The 19,018-nt window shown below is 46.3% G+C and overlaps 1 protein-coding gene across 1 annotated transcript in view; it reads right to left on the bottom strand.

Annotated features, from left to right (window-relative positions):
- GABRR3 (gamma-aminobutyric acid type A receptor subunit rho3) overlaps positions 1-19,018 on the bottom strand; it is an 84,792-nt gene that overhangs the window by 9,812 nt on the left and 55,962 nt on the right. Inside the window, exons 6-7 of the mRNA XM_040338714.1 lie at positions 18,124-18,264; positions 8,965-9,117 (exon numbers count right to left, since the gene is read on the bottom strand). Coding sequence (XP_040194648.1) covers positions 8,965-9,117; positions 18,124-18,264 — 294 coding nt within the window. The remainder of the gene's footprint in view (positions 1-8,964; positions 9,118-18,123; positions 18,265-19,018) is intronic.

The following is a 19,018-nucleotide window of genomic DNA, read 5'->3' as shown; positions in this document are numbered from 1 at the left end:
CCACAGATTACAGGGTGCCTTGGCGCAGCTCTGTGGCTCACGCATGCGTTTGCAAATGCGTGCAGACCGAACCCCTGTTTTTAACGCATACTGTAGACAGGTTAATTGGTTTTCTGCAAGCTGGTCGGTAAGTAGGCTTGGTTTTTCCCTGGGCATTCCCCAGGTTTTTTGTTGTTAACTACAAGCAGTAAAGCTGCCACAAGAGAGCCAGGAGGCTGGATGTTATGTTTTTGCAGTGATAGTGAGAACCTCCTGTGTGGGAAGAAAAACCTGTGTGAAGTTTTGATGTTCGTTTAAATAAAAGTGGGCAGGAATTCCCTGAAAACGACGGTATATTTGGAGTGGAGTAAACTCACTGTTTTAAGCTAAAAAAAAAAAACGTGTAGCAATTGCTAACCTTTGATCCTACTGTTGCCCCAAGTTCACCTTTTTGTTCCTAGTCCGGCTGACAATGAGGATCCACTGCTATTGAGAATGGCTCACCCCCTAATGCCTTGTACACACAATCGGAATTTCCGATGGAAAAAGTCCGACAGACTTTTTCCATTGGATATTCCGATCGTGTGTAGCCCCATCAGAGTTTATTCATCGGATATTCCGATGAATTCCGTCGGAGTTTAGATATAGAACATGTTCTATTTTACTCCGATGGAATTCCGTCGTAATTCCAATGTGATTTGGCCGGGCAAAAGCCTGATCGTGCGTTCAAGGCATTAGAGTTGTCAGTACCTAAGCTTTGCCTCTTCTGTATAACCTATCCTGAATTGCATGGTCCCGCTTTACAGCACAGGCATGCTACACGTATACTGAATGCTCCCCTCACGGAGTATGTAATTGACCTCGAGCAGAGCATTCTCCCACCTACATAATCCTTTGGGGAAATCTCTGCCTCTGTAAGGGAAGAAAAGGGGCAGCACCAGTTGTATTTATAAAAAAAAAAAAATTCTATTAGGAAAAAAATGATAGGAAAAGTATTAGGTAGCATTTGGGCCATTTGGTAGTAGATACATTTTCATGTGAGCTTGTCTTTTATATAACTGAAAAAAGTAATTAGACAAAAACTTGGTAAGAGTTTGCAGGAGCCAGAGAGATCTGAAACAGGACTTCAGAGTAAAGGCTCATGGTAAGTCAGTTTTGTCTGGGGTTCCTGAGTTCCTGCAAAGCCCACATTGAGGCTTGAAAATAAATATTCCTGTGACTAACCCTCGCCCTTAAACCGGACTATGTCCGCCGTCAATGCTTCCTCTGTCCAGAACCAGCACTATCCAAGACTCTTAAGCCACCCCAGTCACCAGCCGCAACACAGTGTAGAGTGGCAAACAACAAACTCATTTATTATCACACATGGACACAACAGATAAATAACTCAGAGACTCAACCCCCCCCCCCCACCCTTGGGAACAGGGCAGGTTAAACTGTCCAATGACAATAGACACACAGGTCAGGTGTGTTCAAACTTCTCATCAGTAAACAGTCTTATCAGCAGGGGGGCTGCTTGAGCTATCCCCCTTCCTCTTTCCTCACAGCATACACACTTACACATCCCATAATAGTTGAGGCAGACAGCTACAATATAACAATATAATACAGTCACACCCCAAACGATCACAGCAAAGAGTCCACAACAGCATGATACAACACACAATATATACATATATACAACATTGCGTCTGATTAGCACAGATCATAGTGGGGTTCTCATTCACCCTGTGCCCCTATTAGAGACAAAGGGTGATTTACACATAAGAGGGTCCAGGGAAGCTGGACACAACGTTTCCAGAGCTCCCCAAGGTAAGCTGAGTTCCACAAACCCCCCACCCAAAGACACTCCTGTCACAATTCCCTTTGACCTTCAAACATGACAATTGTCAACATCTACAGCATCATATTGTTTGCGTCAACCCTTCTGTATCATGAATATCAAGTGTTAGGTGGTAAGATCAGCTATGATGAAGATTGCCTGCAATGAATTAATGATTTTCATACATTCAAGTCAGGCATATACTGTAATGCCCTGTACACACGATCGGTTCATCCGATGAAAATGGTCTGATGGATTTTTTCATCAGATATCCAATGAAGCTGACATTCATCAGTCATGCCTACACACCATTGGTTAAAAAACGATCGTTTCAGAACACAGTGACGTAAAAAACACAACGACATGCTGAGAAAAATGAAGTTTAATGCTTCCGAGCATGCGTCGACTTGATTCTGAGCATGCGTGGATTTTTAACCGATGGACGTACCCACAGACAATCGTTTTTTTCTATCGGTTAGTTAACCATCAGATAATTTTAAAACAAGTTCCTAGTTTTTTAACCGATGGATAAATAACCGATGGGGCCCACACACGATCGGTTAGTCTGATGAAAACGGTCCATCAGACCGCTTTCATCAGACAAACCGATCGTGTGTACGTGGCATAAGTCTCAGGAAGGGGTTACGACTCTGCTAGAACAATTTAAAGGAGTTGTAAAGGCAGAAGTTTTTTTTTTTATCTTAATGCATTCTATGTATTAAGATAAAATACCTTTTGTGTGTAGCAGCCTCCCCTGCACTCCTAATTACTTGCCTGAGCCCCATCTCTCTCCAGCGATGTCCATGAGTGTCTAAGCTGTCCAGGACACTCCTCCTGATTGGCTGAGGCACAGCAGTGGCGCCATTGGCTCCCGCAGCTGTATATCAAAGTAAGTCAGACAATCAGGGGAGAGAGGGGCGGGTCCAGGTCAGGGCTCCGTATCTGAATGGACATATGGAGCTGTGGCTCCAGTGCCCCCATAGGAAGCTGCTGCTGACTGTGGGGGCACTTGAGAGGAGGGAAGGGCCAGGAGCAGCAAAAAGGGACCTGAGAAGAGGAGGATCTGGGCTGCTCTGTGCAGTTTTTTTTAAACTAGACTTTGCAATCACTTTAAGTCAGAAAATCTAGTTTAATTCAGTACCAACAGTACACATTGTGACAATACAGTCCTGAATTCAGTGCTACTCACTCAACCCAGCACTGTCCACATATTTAAACTTGCGTTTGCTTGTGTGTCTCATACCATTTTCTCCTACCTATCACATTTCTGTATATTCGGTATCAGCCAATAATTCATATTGAAATGCTGATACAGTATACACACTTACCACTAAGCACTTGATTTACCACTAGTCACTGCCCAAAACGAGTAGATATTCTGGAACACTGATGTTCAGGGAGTGCCTCTAATGAGCTCAGGAGGTTTCTGTTTCCAGTAATAAATAATTAGGTAATTGAAAAGTGGCAGGAATAGTTCAGTGCGGCTATTGTAATAAATCCCCAAAAATGTTAAATGTTCAAAATATTTTCAGCAGCTCTTCCAAAAAAACATAGAAGTGAAAAAATGCTTGAGCAAAGCACGGTGACGTACAACACGTTCGACGGAACTATAAAGGGGAAGGTTGGAGCCACCCTTTGGGCTGATTATAACTTGCTTCTGAGCATGCACGTTTTTTTCCCCGTCGTTAAAGCCTACACAGGACCGCTTTTCCCGATGTCAAAAACGAGAAAAAATAGCATGTTCTAAATTTCTAATGGCCATTTTTCACGTCGAGAAAATTGCTCTGGAGCCTACACACTAGGGTTGTCCCGATACCACTTTTTTAGAACCGAGTACAAGTACCGATACTTTTTTTCATGTACTCACCGATACCGAATACCGATACTTTTTTTTAAATGCAGCCACGTGTCCCCAAATGCAGCTTTGTGTCCCCAAATGCAGCCTTGTCCCTAAATTCAGCCATGTCCCTAAATTCAGCCATGTCCCTAAATTCAGCCATGTCCCTTAATTCAGCCATGTCCCTTAACCACTTAGTAACCGCCCCATAGACAATATACGTCTACAGGGCGGGTGGTTAACTCTAGGAGGGCGTCAATGTACGTCCTCCCAGAGTCGCTCTCCCGCATGTCCCCTGGGGCGCGCACACGGGAACATCCGTGACCGCCGGGTCCAGAGGACCCGGCCGATCACGAATCGCGGTAAACGGCCGCTGATAGCGGCCGTTTACCACGTGATCGCTCCGTCCATTGGACGGAGCGATCACATGTAAACAAACCGGCGTCTTTTGATGACGCCGGTTCCTCCCTCCTCTCTCTGTACCGAGCGGTACAGTGTGAGAGGGGGGAGCGTGGGTGTCAGCAGCGCTGTGGATGGATCTGTGACTATTGCAGTCACAGATCCATCCATCCCTGCTCAGCCATCCCTGAAACCCCCTGCAATACTGTGCATTACCCCCTACAATACTCTGCAATACCCCCGCTACAATACTCTGCAATACCCCCCCTGCGCAATACTCTGCATACCCCCGGCAATACTCTTCATACCCCCCTGCGCAATACTCTGCATACCCCCCTGCGCAATACTCTGCATATCCCCCTGCGCAATACTCTGCATATCCCCCTGCGCAATACTCTGCATATCCCCCCCCTGCAAAATACTCTGCATACCCCCCCCCCTGCGAAAAACTCTGCATACCCCCCCCTGCGAAATACTCTGCATACCCCCCCCCTGCGAAATACTCTGCATACCCCCCCTGCGCAATACTCTGCATACCCCCCCTGCGCAATACTCTGCATACCCCCCTGCGAAATACTCTGCATACCTCCCCTGCGCAATACTCTGCATACCCCCCTTCGCAATACTCTGCATACCCCCCTGCGCAATACTCTGCATACCCCCCTGCGAAATACTCTGCATACCCCCTGCGAAATACTCTGCATACCCCCCCCTTGCGAAATACTCTGCATACCCCCCCTGCGAAATACTTTGCATACCCCCCCTGCAAAATACTCTGCATACCCCCCTGCGAAATACTCTGCATACCCCCTGCGAAATACTCTGCATACCCCCCCCTTGCGAAATACTCTGCATACCCCCCCTGCGAAATACTTTGCATACCCCCCCTGCAAAATACTCTGCATACCCCCCCCCTGCGAAATACTCTGCATACCCCCCCCCTGCGCAATACTCTGCATACCCCCCTGCGCAATACTCTGCATACCCCCCTGCGCAATACTCTGCATACCCCCCTGCGCAATACTCTGCATACCCCCCTGCGAAATACTCTGAATACCTCCCCTGCGCAATACTCTGCATACCCCCCTTCGCAATACTCTGCATACCCCCCTGCGCAATACTCTGCATACCCCCCTGCGCAATACTCTGCATACCCCCCTGCGAAATACTCTGCATACCCCCCTGCGCAATACTCTGCATACCACCCCCTGCGCAATACTCTGCATACCCCCCCTGCTCAATACTCTGCATACCCCCCTGCGCAATACTCTGCATTACTCCCCTGCGCAATACTCTGCATTACTCCCCTGCGCAATACTCTGCATTACTCCCCTTCGCAATACTCTGCATTACTCCCCGGCAATACTCTGCATTACTCCCCGGCAATACTCTGCAATACCCCTGCGCAATTACTCTGCGCAATTACTCTGCAATACCCCCCGCACCAATACTCTGCAATACCCCCGCACCAATACTCTGCAATACCCCCGCACCAATACTCTGCAATACCCCCGCACCAATACTCTGCAATTCCCCAAAACCAATACTCTGCAATACCCCAACACCAATACTCTGCAATACCCCGGCTAATACTCTGCAGTACCCAGAAAATACTCTGGGGAAAAAAATGCGTTTTAACCACTTCCCGCCCACCGGCCGTCATGACGTCCTTGACTTTGTGCAGGGATATCTGAATGATGCCTGCAGCTACAGGCATCATTCAGATATCATTTTTTTCAGCCGGCGATTCCCTACACCATAAGAACAATCATGTCGGCTGTTCCACCTCTTGATTGTTCTTACGGGAGGCGAAAGGGGACGTCTCCCCTCCCTTCGGTGCCTCTTCTGACTCACCGCTACGATCGAAACCAGGATCGTTTTATTTTTTTTTATTTTTTTTCAGGCTTCCCAGCCTAGAGGTGAGATGTGGGGTCTTATTGACCCCACATCTCACTGTAAAGAGGACCTGTCATGCTATATTCCTATTACAAGGGATGTTTACATTCCTTGTAATAGGAATAAAAGTGATCAGAACATTTATTTTTGGGGAAAAACGTATCAAACTAAAATAAATAAAGTGAAATGAACAATAAAAATATTTTTTTTTTTTTAAAGCGCCCCTGTTCCTGCGTGCTCGTATACAGAAGCGACCGCACACGTAAGTCCCGCCCACATATGAAAACGGTGTTCAAACCACACATGTGAGGTATCGCTGCGAACGTTGGAGCAAGAGCAATACTTTTGGCCCTAGAGCTCTTCTCCAACTAAAAAGATGTAACCAGTAAAAATATTTAAAGCGTCGCCTATGGGGATTTTTAAGTAGCGAAGTTTGGCGCCATTCCACAAGCGTGTGCAATTTTAAAGGGTGACATGTTGGGTATCTATTGACTCGGCGTAACTTCATCTTTCATATTATGCAAAAACATTGGGCTAACTTTAATGTTTTTTTTTTTTAAAAGCACTAAACCGTTTCATTTCCAAAAAAACACATTCGAACAATTGCTGCGAAAATAACGTGCGCGATAAAAAGTTGCAATGACCGCCATTGTATTCTCTAGGGTTTTTGCTAAAAAAGCATATATAATGTTTTAGGGTTCTATGTAATTTTCTAGCAAATAAATGATGATTTTTCCATGTAGGAGAGAAATGTCAGAATTGGTCTGGGTGCTCCAGAACGCCTGATGGTGCTCCCTGCATGTTGGGCCTCTGTATGTGGCCACGCTGTGTAAAAGTCTCACACATTTGGTATCGGCATACTCGGGAGGAATAGCAGAATGTGTTTTGGGGTGTAATTAGTGTTATGCATATGCTGTGTGTGAGAAATAACCGGCGAATATGAACATTTTGTGGGGAAAAAAAAATCTTGATTTTGCAAAGAATTGTGGGAAAAAATTACAACTTCTAAAAACTCACCATGCCTTTTTCTAAATACCTTGGAATGTCTTCTTTCCAAAAAGGGGTCATTTGGGGGTATTTGTACTTTTCTGGCATGTTAGGGTCTCAAGAAATGAGAGAGGCTGTCAGTACATCAGATGTGATCAAATTGATCAATTTTCAGTAATTGGTACCATAGCTTGTAGACCCTATAACTTTCACCCAGACTAAATAATAACCCAATTTATTTTATTTTTTTTACCAAAGATATGTAGCAGTATACATTTTAGGCCAAATTTATGAAAAAAAATTACTTTTTTGCAAAATGTTATAATAGAAATGAAGAAAAATTCATTTTTTTTACAAAATGTACTTTCTTTTTTCATTTATAGAGGAAAAAATAAAAACCGCAGAGGTGATCAAATACCACCAAAAGAAAGCTCTATTTGTGGGAAAAAAAGGACAAAAATTTCATTTGGTTACAGTGTTGTATGACTGAGTTATTGTCATTCAAAATGTGAGAGCACCGAAAGCTGAAAATTGGTCTGGTTATTAACCACTTACCCCCCGGAACATATTGCTGCCTAAAGACCAGAGTACTTTTTGCGATTCGGGACTGCGTCGCTTTAACAGACAATTGCGCGGTCGTGCGACGTGGCTCCCAAACAAAATTGGCGTCCTTTTTTTCCCACAAATAGAGCTTTCTTTTGGTGGTATTTGATCACCTCTGCGTTTTTTATTTTTTGCGCTATAAACAAAAATAGAGCGACAATTTTGAAAAAAATGAATATTTTTTACTTTTTGCTGTAATAAATATCCCCCAAAAATATATAAAAAAACATTTTTTTTCCTCAGTTTAGGCCGATACGTATTCTTCTACATATTTTTCGTAAAAAAAATCGCAATAAGCGTTTATTGATTGGTTTGCGCAAAAGTTATAGCGTTTACAAAATAGGGGGTATTTTTATGGCATTTTTATTAATATTTTTTTTACTAGTAATGGCGGCGATCAGCGATTTTTTTTTCGGTATTGCGACATTATGGCGGACACTTCGGACATTTTTGACACATTTTTGGGACCATTGGCATTTTTATAGCGATCAGTGCTATAAAAATGCATTAGATTACTATAAAAATGCCACTGGCAGTGAAGGGGTTAACACTAGGGGGCGGGGAAGGGGTTAAGTATGCCTGGGTGTGTTCTTACTGTGGGGGGGGGGTGGCCTCACTAGGGGAAACACTGATTTTCTGTTCATACATTGTATGAACAGAAAATCAGCATTTCCCCTGCTGACAGGAACGAGAGCTGTGTGTTTACACACACAGCTCCCGTTCCCCGCTCTGTACCGAGCGATCGCGTGTGCCCGGCGGCGATCGCGCCCGCCGGGCACACGCACGGATAGGACGTATAGCTACGGGCTCTCGCCCAGGAGAGCCGACCTGCCGCCGTATAATGACGGTGCGCGGTCGGCTACTAGTTAAGGGTGTTTAAGTGCCCAGTTGTCAAGTGGTTAATTCAGCCATGTCCCTAATGCAGCCTTGTGTCCCCTAAGACAAAGCCAAGTCAATACCCCCCCTCCCTCCCCTCGCCGCTGCCGACATCTAGTTATTATGCGCTGGGGGAACACAGCAGCTGTCATTTGCATTTGAATAGCTGTGTATTCCCCCACCGCGCCATCATGTATAGCCCCTCCCCCTTGCCCAGAAACTTCGATAGACAGGTCATCCGTCGGACGGGTGACCTGTCTATCAAAGTGCCCGGGCAAGGGGGAGGGGCTATATACTAGTATCGGTATCGGGACAACCCTACTACACACGATCGTTTTTAATGACCAATTTAAAAAAATGGCATATTTCTCGTCATGAAAAACGGTCGTGTATGCAGAGTAATATATTCAAACAATATGTAGAAATCCATTGAAGACAACACTTATTGGAATGGTATCATGCTTGGATGCAATACTATGACTAGTTTATGTACACTCTTTGACTTGTTTCCAGTGTTTTTATAATTTACTGGTGACTGATGGGTTCTCCTAGAGTCATACCTTACCTAGAGATACTCTGGCGGGTACAGCTCTTCTGTCTATCCAGAAAGACACCCAAGATAGCATTACCATCAGCATTGCTGGGAAGTAGGACTGAAGCACAAAGAAGAAAATGTGCCGCCTAAGGATGAAGTTGATGAAAAGTCTATTATACCATCCTGGAAAACAAGCAACAAAATGGAAATAAAATAAAATATTTGATTTTTTTTTTCCTTTATGTTCAAACTTTAACTTGACATTTGCCATTATTTTCAAAACTGTCCTAAATACCGATGCTTTGAATTAGCCACAACTAGCAATCAGAACAACATTTAATAGACTACTTTTAAGTTGTATAATGTATTGCAGAATGTTTAAATGATACCGTTTGTTGGCTATCTTAAGTTAATAAAGATGCAAGCTTTCAGGATCACTTAGATGCTTTTTTCAAACTTTATACAATTGTCCAGGTCATCCCAAACGCTTGCATTTTTAGTAGCATGTTAGCCAATACAGAGTATCACGCAGACTTTAAACTTCTGCATTAATCAATTGCTAACACTAAACAATACTATGTATATATATATATACAGCATATACAGTATCTTACAAAAGTGAGTACACCCCTTTTTTTCCGTAAATATTTTTTTATAGCTTTTCATGTGACAACACTGAAGAAATTACACTTTGCTGCAATGTAAAGTAGTAAGTGTACAGCTTACCCCCCCCCCCCTTTGGTCAATTGGTCCCCGCACTTACCCCATCTAGGTTGCAGGCTTTCTCTGAGCGGCGGGCCTCTGTGTCTCCTCCTTCCTCGACTTCAAGGTGGCGCGGCTTCCCCTGCATATTCTCCCTCCTCCTCCTCCTTGGCGGCCAATAGGATTGCTTCTCCTCTTGGCCAGTTGGGTCTCAGGCAATGCTGTATCCTGGCCTAGGCCATCAAGGCCCAGGCCTAGGGCAGCACTTTGCAGGGGGGCAGCAAGGAAAGAGTTCCCGCCCGTTTGCGCTACACTGTTAGTGTAACGCAAGTTGCTTCTAATTTTGACTGTCCTATCATCCTGGACCACAAACCTTCCTCACTGTGCTATATGTTTTCTGCTGCACCATTGGCATGGCTATATCTTCTTAGTCCTCTTCATAAAATTATCAGAAATTTGTGCTTAAAATAGAACTATAGGCAACACTTTTTTTTTCATTTTGGATAGAGTAAGGGAGGGTTATAGCCCCTGTCAGTTAATTCTTTTACCATACCTGTGCCATTGCAGAGATTTCCCTTCACTTCCCGCCCCATAGCCAAACACGAAGTGAGAGGAAATCTATGCAAATTAAGGGAATCCAATGCCCCTCCAGGGCGGGTCTTAAACAGAAATGGGTGTGGCCTTGACAGGAAGGGGTGGGTCATATTTAAATTAGGGGGTGCACGAGTTTAGTCAGGCCTAGGGCAGCACAAAACCTAAATACACTACTGGTCTCCAGACCCGCTTCCTGACACGGGATTGGCCGGGAGGAGAAGCAGGAAGACAATATGGAATATTAATTCGCTATTGTCACACAAGTGGGTGGGCTTGGGGCGCAGAGCCAACCCTTTTTGGAAACCAATTAGAGCCTCAGGCTCTAAATGTGTGCTTCTAAAAAAATATAAATAAAGTATTGGAATCTATGCTTCCGGTGCCCTGGATGTAAATTAGGGGCCGGGTGCATGGATTAGTGGGGCAGCACTGCATGGACGGGCTGCTGCTGCAGAAATATAAAATTGTTGAGGGAATGTTACAGTATACAACATCAGAGTAAAGTCAATTTTGCTATTTACAGGTATATTAACAGCTGTTCATGCAAATATGCCAAGACAACTGAACACAGGATTGTTACAGGGGCTGATAAGATGGATTTTGGTCAAAGGTTAATGAAATGTGATTGGTCCTGGTGCAGTTTAAGCTGAACTTTTCCTCTATTCTGACTAAAAGTGCTGCGTTACGATATGGACTACTAAATTCAGGGCATTAGCTCTGCCTATCCAACATTAGCATGGGCGTCCACTGAAATTTTTTCAGGGGGGGGGGGGCGCTTTGACAGCGGCGATACAGAGTCGCATTTTACCCTTTCTTCGACCGCTAGCGGGGGTTAAAAGCGCCCCCACATTAAAATGTAAAAACACCCCACTGTGCCCCCTGAATCTTTCAATATCTTTTTGTCACTACTGTGTACCCCCTCTCCGCAACTGCACCTCTGGACCCCTTTCCACACAGCACTCACAGCTCTGGACCCCTTTACATTACACAGCATCCTGCATCACTGGACCCCTTTACATTACACAGCACCCTGCATCACTGGACCCCTTTACATTACACAGCACCCTGCATCACTGGACCCCTTTACATTACACAGCACCCTGCATCACTGGACCCCTTTACATTACACAGCACCCCTTTCCCTTGACACTACACTATATTGACAGTATATTTATTTCAGGTCTAAAAGAGGAACCTTTTGGAATGAGGGACAAATGGATTTGATTACAGAAGAGGGACAGGTACTCTAAATAAGGGACAACTAGAAACTATGCCGTAGGCTACAACCCTGTGTTGTGTTTGCTCTGCGTTTCCAGACTTGCTGTCAGGGACTCACCTCTCAATCCTGGAATCCTTCCAGAGGGTTAAATCAGCGGCGCGCAATTGCACATCGTCGTGTGCCTGTGGTGCGCGCGCGTGCGTTAACGGCGCGCGCGCGTGCACGGCGGGAGCGCGCGCAGCGGGGCGCGCGCGTGCGCGCTGACTCCTTGGCGCCAAAACGGCTTTAAATGGACACTGACAGCTCCAGCACATTGCTGTCTGATCTACAGTCTCTGAACGCTGTTACCCTGAAGAAACCTGATTATCTGCTATTACCTATTTGACCCGGCTTGTTTGACCTTCCGCACCTCTCCGATCCTGACCTCGGCTGCTATCGACCTACCTCTGATTGATCCACTGTTGCCTGACCTACCTGCCTGTACAACGACTACTCTCCTGCTTACCCCATCTGAATACCTGAACTCTCTAATGTGATCCGGCTTGTTTGACCCTGCTTTCGTCTGCTGTCTATTAACCAGCTTGCCTTCTCAGTTATTGCTGTGAATCTTCTGTCAGTGTCACGGACCCTACTTCCGGTTTCAGCTCCAGTCTACACTTCCAGCAGTGGTCTGCATCTACTCATCTATCCAGCCAGCCGGCACTCCTACCCCGCCAGGCTTCTGAGTCTGCTGTTCCATATCCAGCAGCTCACAAGCCGGAGTTGTAAGAGAGGCCTACTCCTACCACGGGCTCTGGTTACCAGGTACGTGATACATAACAGTATCAGACAGCCATGTCAGAGCCCTCAGGAGTGGCCCCAGCAATGGAGGAGATTTGTAAACACCTCGCATCTCTCACCCAAGCTGTTAAAAATCTACAGGACGGCTACATGCGACTGGAAGGTCAAGTACAGAATCTGTCCGGAGACGCAGCTCCTGAACCTTCCGCCAGATCGTCTTCATCAGCCGCTGCTCCAACTGTAGTGATGCTACCACCCGAACCCAGGGTTCCGATGCCAGAGCGGTTCACCGGGGATCGCTCCAAATTCCAGAATTTCCGCAACACCTGCCAATTATATTTTGCCCTCCAACCTAGGACTTTCTCTTTAGAAGCCACAAAGGTGGGATTTGTGGTGTCGCTTCTTCAAGGAGAGCCTCTAACCTGGGCGCACCGACTATTGGAGGAAAATGGCACCAACACTGAGACTCTACTTGCTTTCTTTCAGGCCATGGCACAACTCTATGACGATCCTCAGCGAACTGCTACTGCTGAGGCCGCCCTGCTTGCGCTTCAACAAGGCCGCCGAGCCGTTGAGGAGTATGTTACGGACTTTCGCCGCTGGAGTGCGGACACCCAGTGGAACAGCGCGGCTCTGCGGCACCAATTCCGTTTGGGACTTTCAGAAAACCTAAAGGATGAGTTGGCCCGTATTGGGGTTCCTGATACCTTGGAGGATTTAATTGATAAATCTATACAGATTGACCGACGCCTACGAGAGCGACGAGCAGAGCGATCTTCTCATCTAAGTCGCCCTGTATGGGTCACTACTAAAGCGCCCCTGCCTGCTTCTCGCTACCAACCACCCGTCCATTCTAGTGCGGCTAGCTCTCCTCCTGACACCTCTGAGCCTATGCAACTTGGGGTCATGCGACCCACTCTGCCTCCAGAAGAACGAACACGTCGTCGGCAGCTAAATTTGTGCCTCTACTGTGGTGAGCCCGGTCATTATGTCGCCAACTGCCCCATCAAGATGCGTAAGTGTCGTTTTTCTGTTCCTGTCAACGTTTCCACTCTCTCAACCAATACAACACACCTTGCTCTTTCTCTGTCTTTACAGCTCCCAGGAAGAACGGTTCCGGTCAACGCAATCATTGACTCCGGCGCCTGCAGTTGTTTTATTGATGCCACCTTTGCCAGTCTGCACCACATTCCTCTTCGAAAGAAAGACTTCAGGCTTTCAGTTTTTCTGGCCGACGGATCCCACATTAAATCGGGTCAAGTGACCCAAGAAACCCTTCCTCTACCTGCTTCTACTTCCGCTAATCATAGAGAATTATTAATTCTGGATGTAATCTCTTCACCCTTGTTTCCAGTGATCCTTGGCATCCCCTGGCTCCGGGTCCACAACCCCCAGATTGACTGGGTCTCTGGAACTTTACAATTTCCTTCCCAATACTGCCTGGAACACTGCCTTCCTGGATCTTCCAGTTTCTCTCCAACTCTGTTATGTCTGAACACCGACCCCAGTTTATTTCAGTCTGTTCCGGAGCCCTATCATGAGTTCCTCGATGTGTTCAGTAAAAAGGAGGCCGACTCCCTTCCACCTCATCGCCCCTATGATTGCCCGGTAGAACTACTTCCTGGGGCAGAGATCCCTTTTGGGCGCATCTTCCCCCTATCCGAGAAGGAACAAGACGCTCTAAAAATCTACATCGACGAGAACCTAAATAAGGGGTTCATTCGTCCATCCACCTCACCAGCAGGTGCTGGAATATTTTTTGTCGCTAAAAAGGATCAGACCCTTCGCCCATGCATCGACTATCGAGAGCTCAATAACATCACGGTTAAAAACCGTTATCCATTGCCATTGATACCCGAACTGTTTCAAAAATTAAGGTTCGCTACTATCTTCACTAAGCTGGACCTGAGGGGGGCCTACAACTTAATTCGCATCAGGGACGGTGACAAATGGAAGACTGCTTTCCGTACTCGGTATGGTCACTACGAGTATCTAGTCATGCCATTCGGGTTGTGCAATGCTCCTGCCACCTTTCAGCATTTCGTCAATGACGTGTTCAGAGACTTTTTAGATATTTTTGTCATCGTCTACCTGGATGATATCCTGGTCTTCTCGGGTTCATTAAATCAACATCGAGAGCATGTCCGGAAGGTTTTGAATCGTCTTCGTCTACACGGTCTATATGCGAAAGCAGAAAAATGTGAATTCGAGTTGCATACCATCCAATTTTTGGGCCTAGTGATCTCCCCGACGGGAATTGAGATGGACCCCAAGAAAGTGTCTGCTATTTTGGACTGGCCGGTGCCCCTGGACAAGAAGGGGGTCCAACGTTTTATAGGCTTTGCGAATTTCTATAGACGTTTTATTAAAGGATTTTCTACCATTGTTGCTCCCATTACACAGCTTACAAAACAAAACTTCCGTTTCCGTTGGAATCCTGAGGCACAAAAAGCCTTCGACACGCTAAAGAAATTCTTCACGACTGCCCCAATTCTCAGCCACCCAAACCCGGCTCTACCCTTCCTCCTTGAGGTAGACGCCTCCGAAGTCGCAGTGGGGGCCGTTCTCTCCCAACGCATGGGAGACAAAGACCTAATACATCCCGTAGGTTTCTTCTCCCGAAAACTCTCCCCCGCGGAGAAAAACTATGACGTAGGTGATCGTGAGTTATTGGCCATAAAGGCCGCTTTGGAAGAGTGGAGATATTTATTGGAAGGTGCTGCACACCCCGTGCTAATTTATACGGACCATAAAAACTTGGAATATTTAAGATCAGCCAAGCGATTGAAGCCCCGACAGGCTCGGTGGGCACTCTTCTTCTCCCGTTTCGGCTTCCACATCACTTATCGCCCGGGCTCTAAGAATATCAAGCCGGATGCTCTGTCCAGAATGCATGACAACCCAAAAGATACCTCCACTCCTGACACCATTCTACCAGAGAACAGTTTCTTGCTACTGCACACTGACCTACTTTCCCTGCTCCGGGGAGCATCTTCAGACTCTTCCAAACCTCCCAACATTTCTTTATAATCCCGAGATGGACTGTTCTGGAGAGGAAGCCAGATTTTTGTCCCTGAAGACATCCGAGTAGAGGTTCTGAAAAACCTCCACGACCATCCAATGGCAGGACATTTTGGGGTTTGTAAGACACTAGAGCTGGTGCGTCGCACCTTTTGGTGGCCTGGATTAGAGAATTTCTGCAAGTCTTACATCAGCACATGCCCTATTTGTAATCGGAACAAAACACCTCGAAACCAAGCCTGGGGTTTACTGAAACCCTTACCCGTACCCGACAGACCATGGAAAATGGTGGCCATGGATTTCATCGTAGAGCTTCCTTGCTCTGAAGACTGTACTGCAATTTTCGTGATCGTGGACCGTTTGACCAAAATGGCCCATTTTCTCCCTCTAAAGAACACACCTTCTGCCGTTGAGACTGCTCGTGTCTTTATTAAAGAAGTCGTTAGGTTGCATGGGGTACCCTCCAACATAGTATCAGACAGGGGAGTTCAATTTACCTCTCGGTTCTGGAAGGCCCTCTGTGAAATATTACAAATTGAACTCGCTCTTTCTTCAGCATATCACCCCCAGACCAATGGGCAAACTGAACGAACCAATCAGACTCTGGAACAATACATCAGGTGCTTCACTACGTTTTCTCAGAATGATTGGGTCTCTCTGCTACCCCTAGCGGAATTTGCCTACAACAACGCCAGTCATTCTGCCACAGGGCAATCTCCCTTTTTTGCCAATTATGGTTTCAACCTAACTTTTCTACCAGATTTTCTTTCAGAATCTTCAGTACCGGCAGTACAGAATACAGTGGAATTCCTCAAACAAAACACCAAATTACTACAGGAAGCTGTAACCAAGGCCCAGGCTGACAGCAAGAGGTTCTTCGACAGGAAAAGGAAAGGAGAGCTGGATCTGAAAACAGGGGACCAGGTATGGCTTTCTACCAGTAACCTCAGGTTAGCTTGTCCTTCTAAAAAATTGGGACCCAAATTTATGGGACCCTTTCCGGTCAAAAGGAGATTCAATACGGTTTCATATGAACTTTCTTTACCTGATTCTCTTAAAGTGCACCCTGTATTCCATGTCTCTTTATTGAAACCTGCAGCTCCTGATCCCTTCCCTAATAGGGGTACAAGGCCTCCTGAACCAGTTCATGTTGACGGATGCGAGGAATTTGTGGTAGAAGCCATCCTGGATTGTAGAAGGCGACAAGGACAGAACCAATTTTTGATTAAATGGAAAGGCTACGGACCAGAAGAAAACTCCTGGGAACCTGAAGGCAACATCCATGCCAGAAGATTGGTACGTTCATTTTTTCTTGATCATCCTGACAAGATGGCCCGACTAGGCATCCGGAGGCTGCCCCTTGGGGGGGGGCAATGTCAGGGACTCACCTCTCAATCCCGGAATCCTTCCAGAGGGTTAAATCAGCGGCGCGCAATTGCACATCGTCGTGTGCCTGTGGTGCGCGCGCGTGCGTTAACGGCGCGCGCGCGTGCACGGCGGGAGCGCGCGCAGCGGGGCGCGCGCGTGCTGACTCCTTGGCGCCAAAACAGCTTTAAATGGACACTGACAGCTCCAGCACATTGCTGTCTGATCTACAGTCTCTGAACGCTGTTACCCTGAAGAAACCTGATTATCTGCTATTACCTATTTGACCCGGCTTGTTTGACCTTCCGCACCTCTCCGATCCTGACCTCGGCTGCTATCGACCTACCTCTGATTGATCCACTGTTGCCTGACCTACCTGCCTGTACAACGACTACTCTCCTGCTTACCCCATCTGATTACCTGAACTCTCTAATGTGATCCGGCTTGTTTGACCCTGCTTTCGTCTGCTGTCTATTAACCAGCTTGCCTTCTCAGTTATTGCTGTGAATCTTCTGTCAGTGTCACGGACCCTACTTCCGGTTTCAGCTCCAGTCTACACTTCCAGCAGTGGTCTGCATCTACTCATCTATCCAGCCAGCCGGCACTCCTACCCCGCCAGGCTTCTGAGTCTGCAGTTCCATATCCAGCAGCTCACAAGCCGGAGTTGTAAGAGAGGCCTACTCCTACCACCGGGCTCTGGTTACCAGGTACGTGATACATAACACTTGCTAAAAACACATCAGAAAATAGTCTAGTGTTACCTGTGGCAACAGATGTTGGAACAAACAAAGCACAGGCCTAGTAAACAATATAAAACAGTGCTCCCCTCCCTCTGTCCTCTGGTGCTCGTATCGTATTTAACGGAGCTGGGTCTGTGTGCAGGGTCCCGCCCCCCTATTTTGGCTTGTGTGATAGGCAGAACACTAGAAGACTATCAGAGGAGCCGAACTAGGGGGGCGAGACCTTGCACACAGACCCAGCTCCATGACATACGATACTAGCGCCGGAGGATAGAAAGAAGGGAGCGCTGCAGTCGCCGCTTAAAACGGCCCCAGGGCCACTTCGGCCCTGCTCCTGGCTCTCCCTGGTGATTCCAGGGGGGGGGGGGCAAATGACCCCCCTTGCCCTATGGAGCAGACGCCCATGAACATTAGTGTTCTTCGCCATGTTCACCTTCCGGCCCCTACCCAATAAGAGCTCCTTGCTGCCCAATAAAGCACTCTCAATGGACAGGGGTTGAGCACAGTAAGCACAGTTTATGTATTCAGAGAAGCTTAAGAAACCTTAGCAAAATAAACATAATATCAGGCAAGGCACAGAAGAAGCTTTTCTGGATAAGCAAATAATAGGAGACATCTCAGGCAGCACTTTTCGCTTTAGATTGATGGAATGGTAGTCGAGAAGTGTCACCTATCGTATTTGTCTTGCCATTTGAACTGGGAATGTTCACAACTTATCAGATAGATGATGGGAGTCACAACATCTAATAAACAGTTATTACCAATGATTACCTGTGCTACTGTATAGTGCCAGTCCACTAGAAGCACTGAACTCTTCAATGAAAAACTGGGATAGGGCAATGTGTTCATCAGTTTTCAGAGACTCATTTCCATGCTTCCAATACAGCATTAGGTCATCCTCATTATAGGCATCTGATTGAAATCAAAAGACGAATGACAATGATTCAATTAACGTTTTAGAAGCACAAGTTCCTAGATGGCTTACAATAATTGAAAAATGATCAAGATTTACTCTGCCAAACGTCAGATTCATGAAAATAAGTAAACCTTCCATTTTATATTTACATCGTCATTGTTAGGTCTGCACTGCAGAGATGGGCTGTTTGTTCGGGTGGGTTCTGCAATAGCTACCTCTATTTCTATTATTATCTATGGCACTGCCTCCTGCGCTAACCAGCACATCTTTTCAGTCCTATTCACTGATTAAGGCTGAGGCCTTAAAGGGATTGTAAAGGTACAATTTTTTTTCCCTAAATAGCTTCCTTTACCTTAGTGCAATCCTCCTTCACTTACTTCATCCTTCCATTTTGCTTTTAAATGTCCTTATTTCTTCGGAGAAATCCCCACTTCCTGTTCTTCTGTCTGTAACTCCACACAGTAATGCTAGGCTTTATCCCTGGTGTGGACTGTCATGCTCGCCCCCTCCCTTGGACTACAGGAGAGTCAGGACGCTCTCTACGTTGCAGATAGTGAAAGGAGCTGTGTGTTAGTGGGCGTCCTGACTCTCCTGTAGTCCAAGGGAGGGGCGAGCACGACACTCCACACCTGGGAGAAAGCCTTGCATTACTGTGTGGAGTTACAGACAGAAGAACAGGAAGTGAGGATTTCTCATAAGAAATAAAAACTTTTTAAAGCAAAATGGAAGGATGAGGTAAGTGAAGGAGGA

The sequence above is a fragment of the Rana temporaria genome, chromosome 2 (assembly GCF_905171775.1).
Source record: "Rana temporaria chromosome 2, aRanTem1.1, whole genome shotgun sequence".
Taxonomy (NCBI): domain Eukaryota; kingdom Metazoa; phylum Chordata; class Amphibia; order Anura; family Ranidae; genus Rana; species Rana temporaria.
This window is presented reverse-complemented; position numbering and strand designations above follow the sequence as displayed.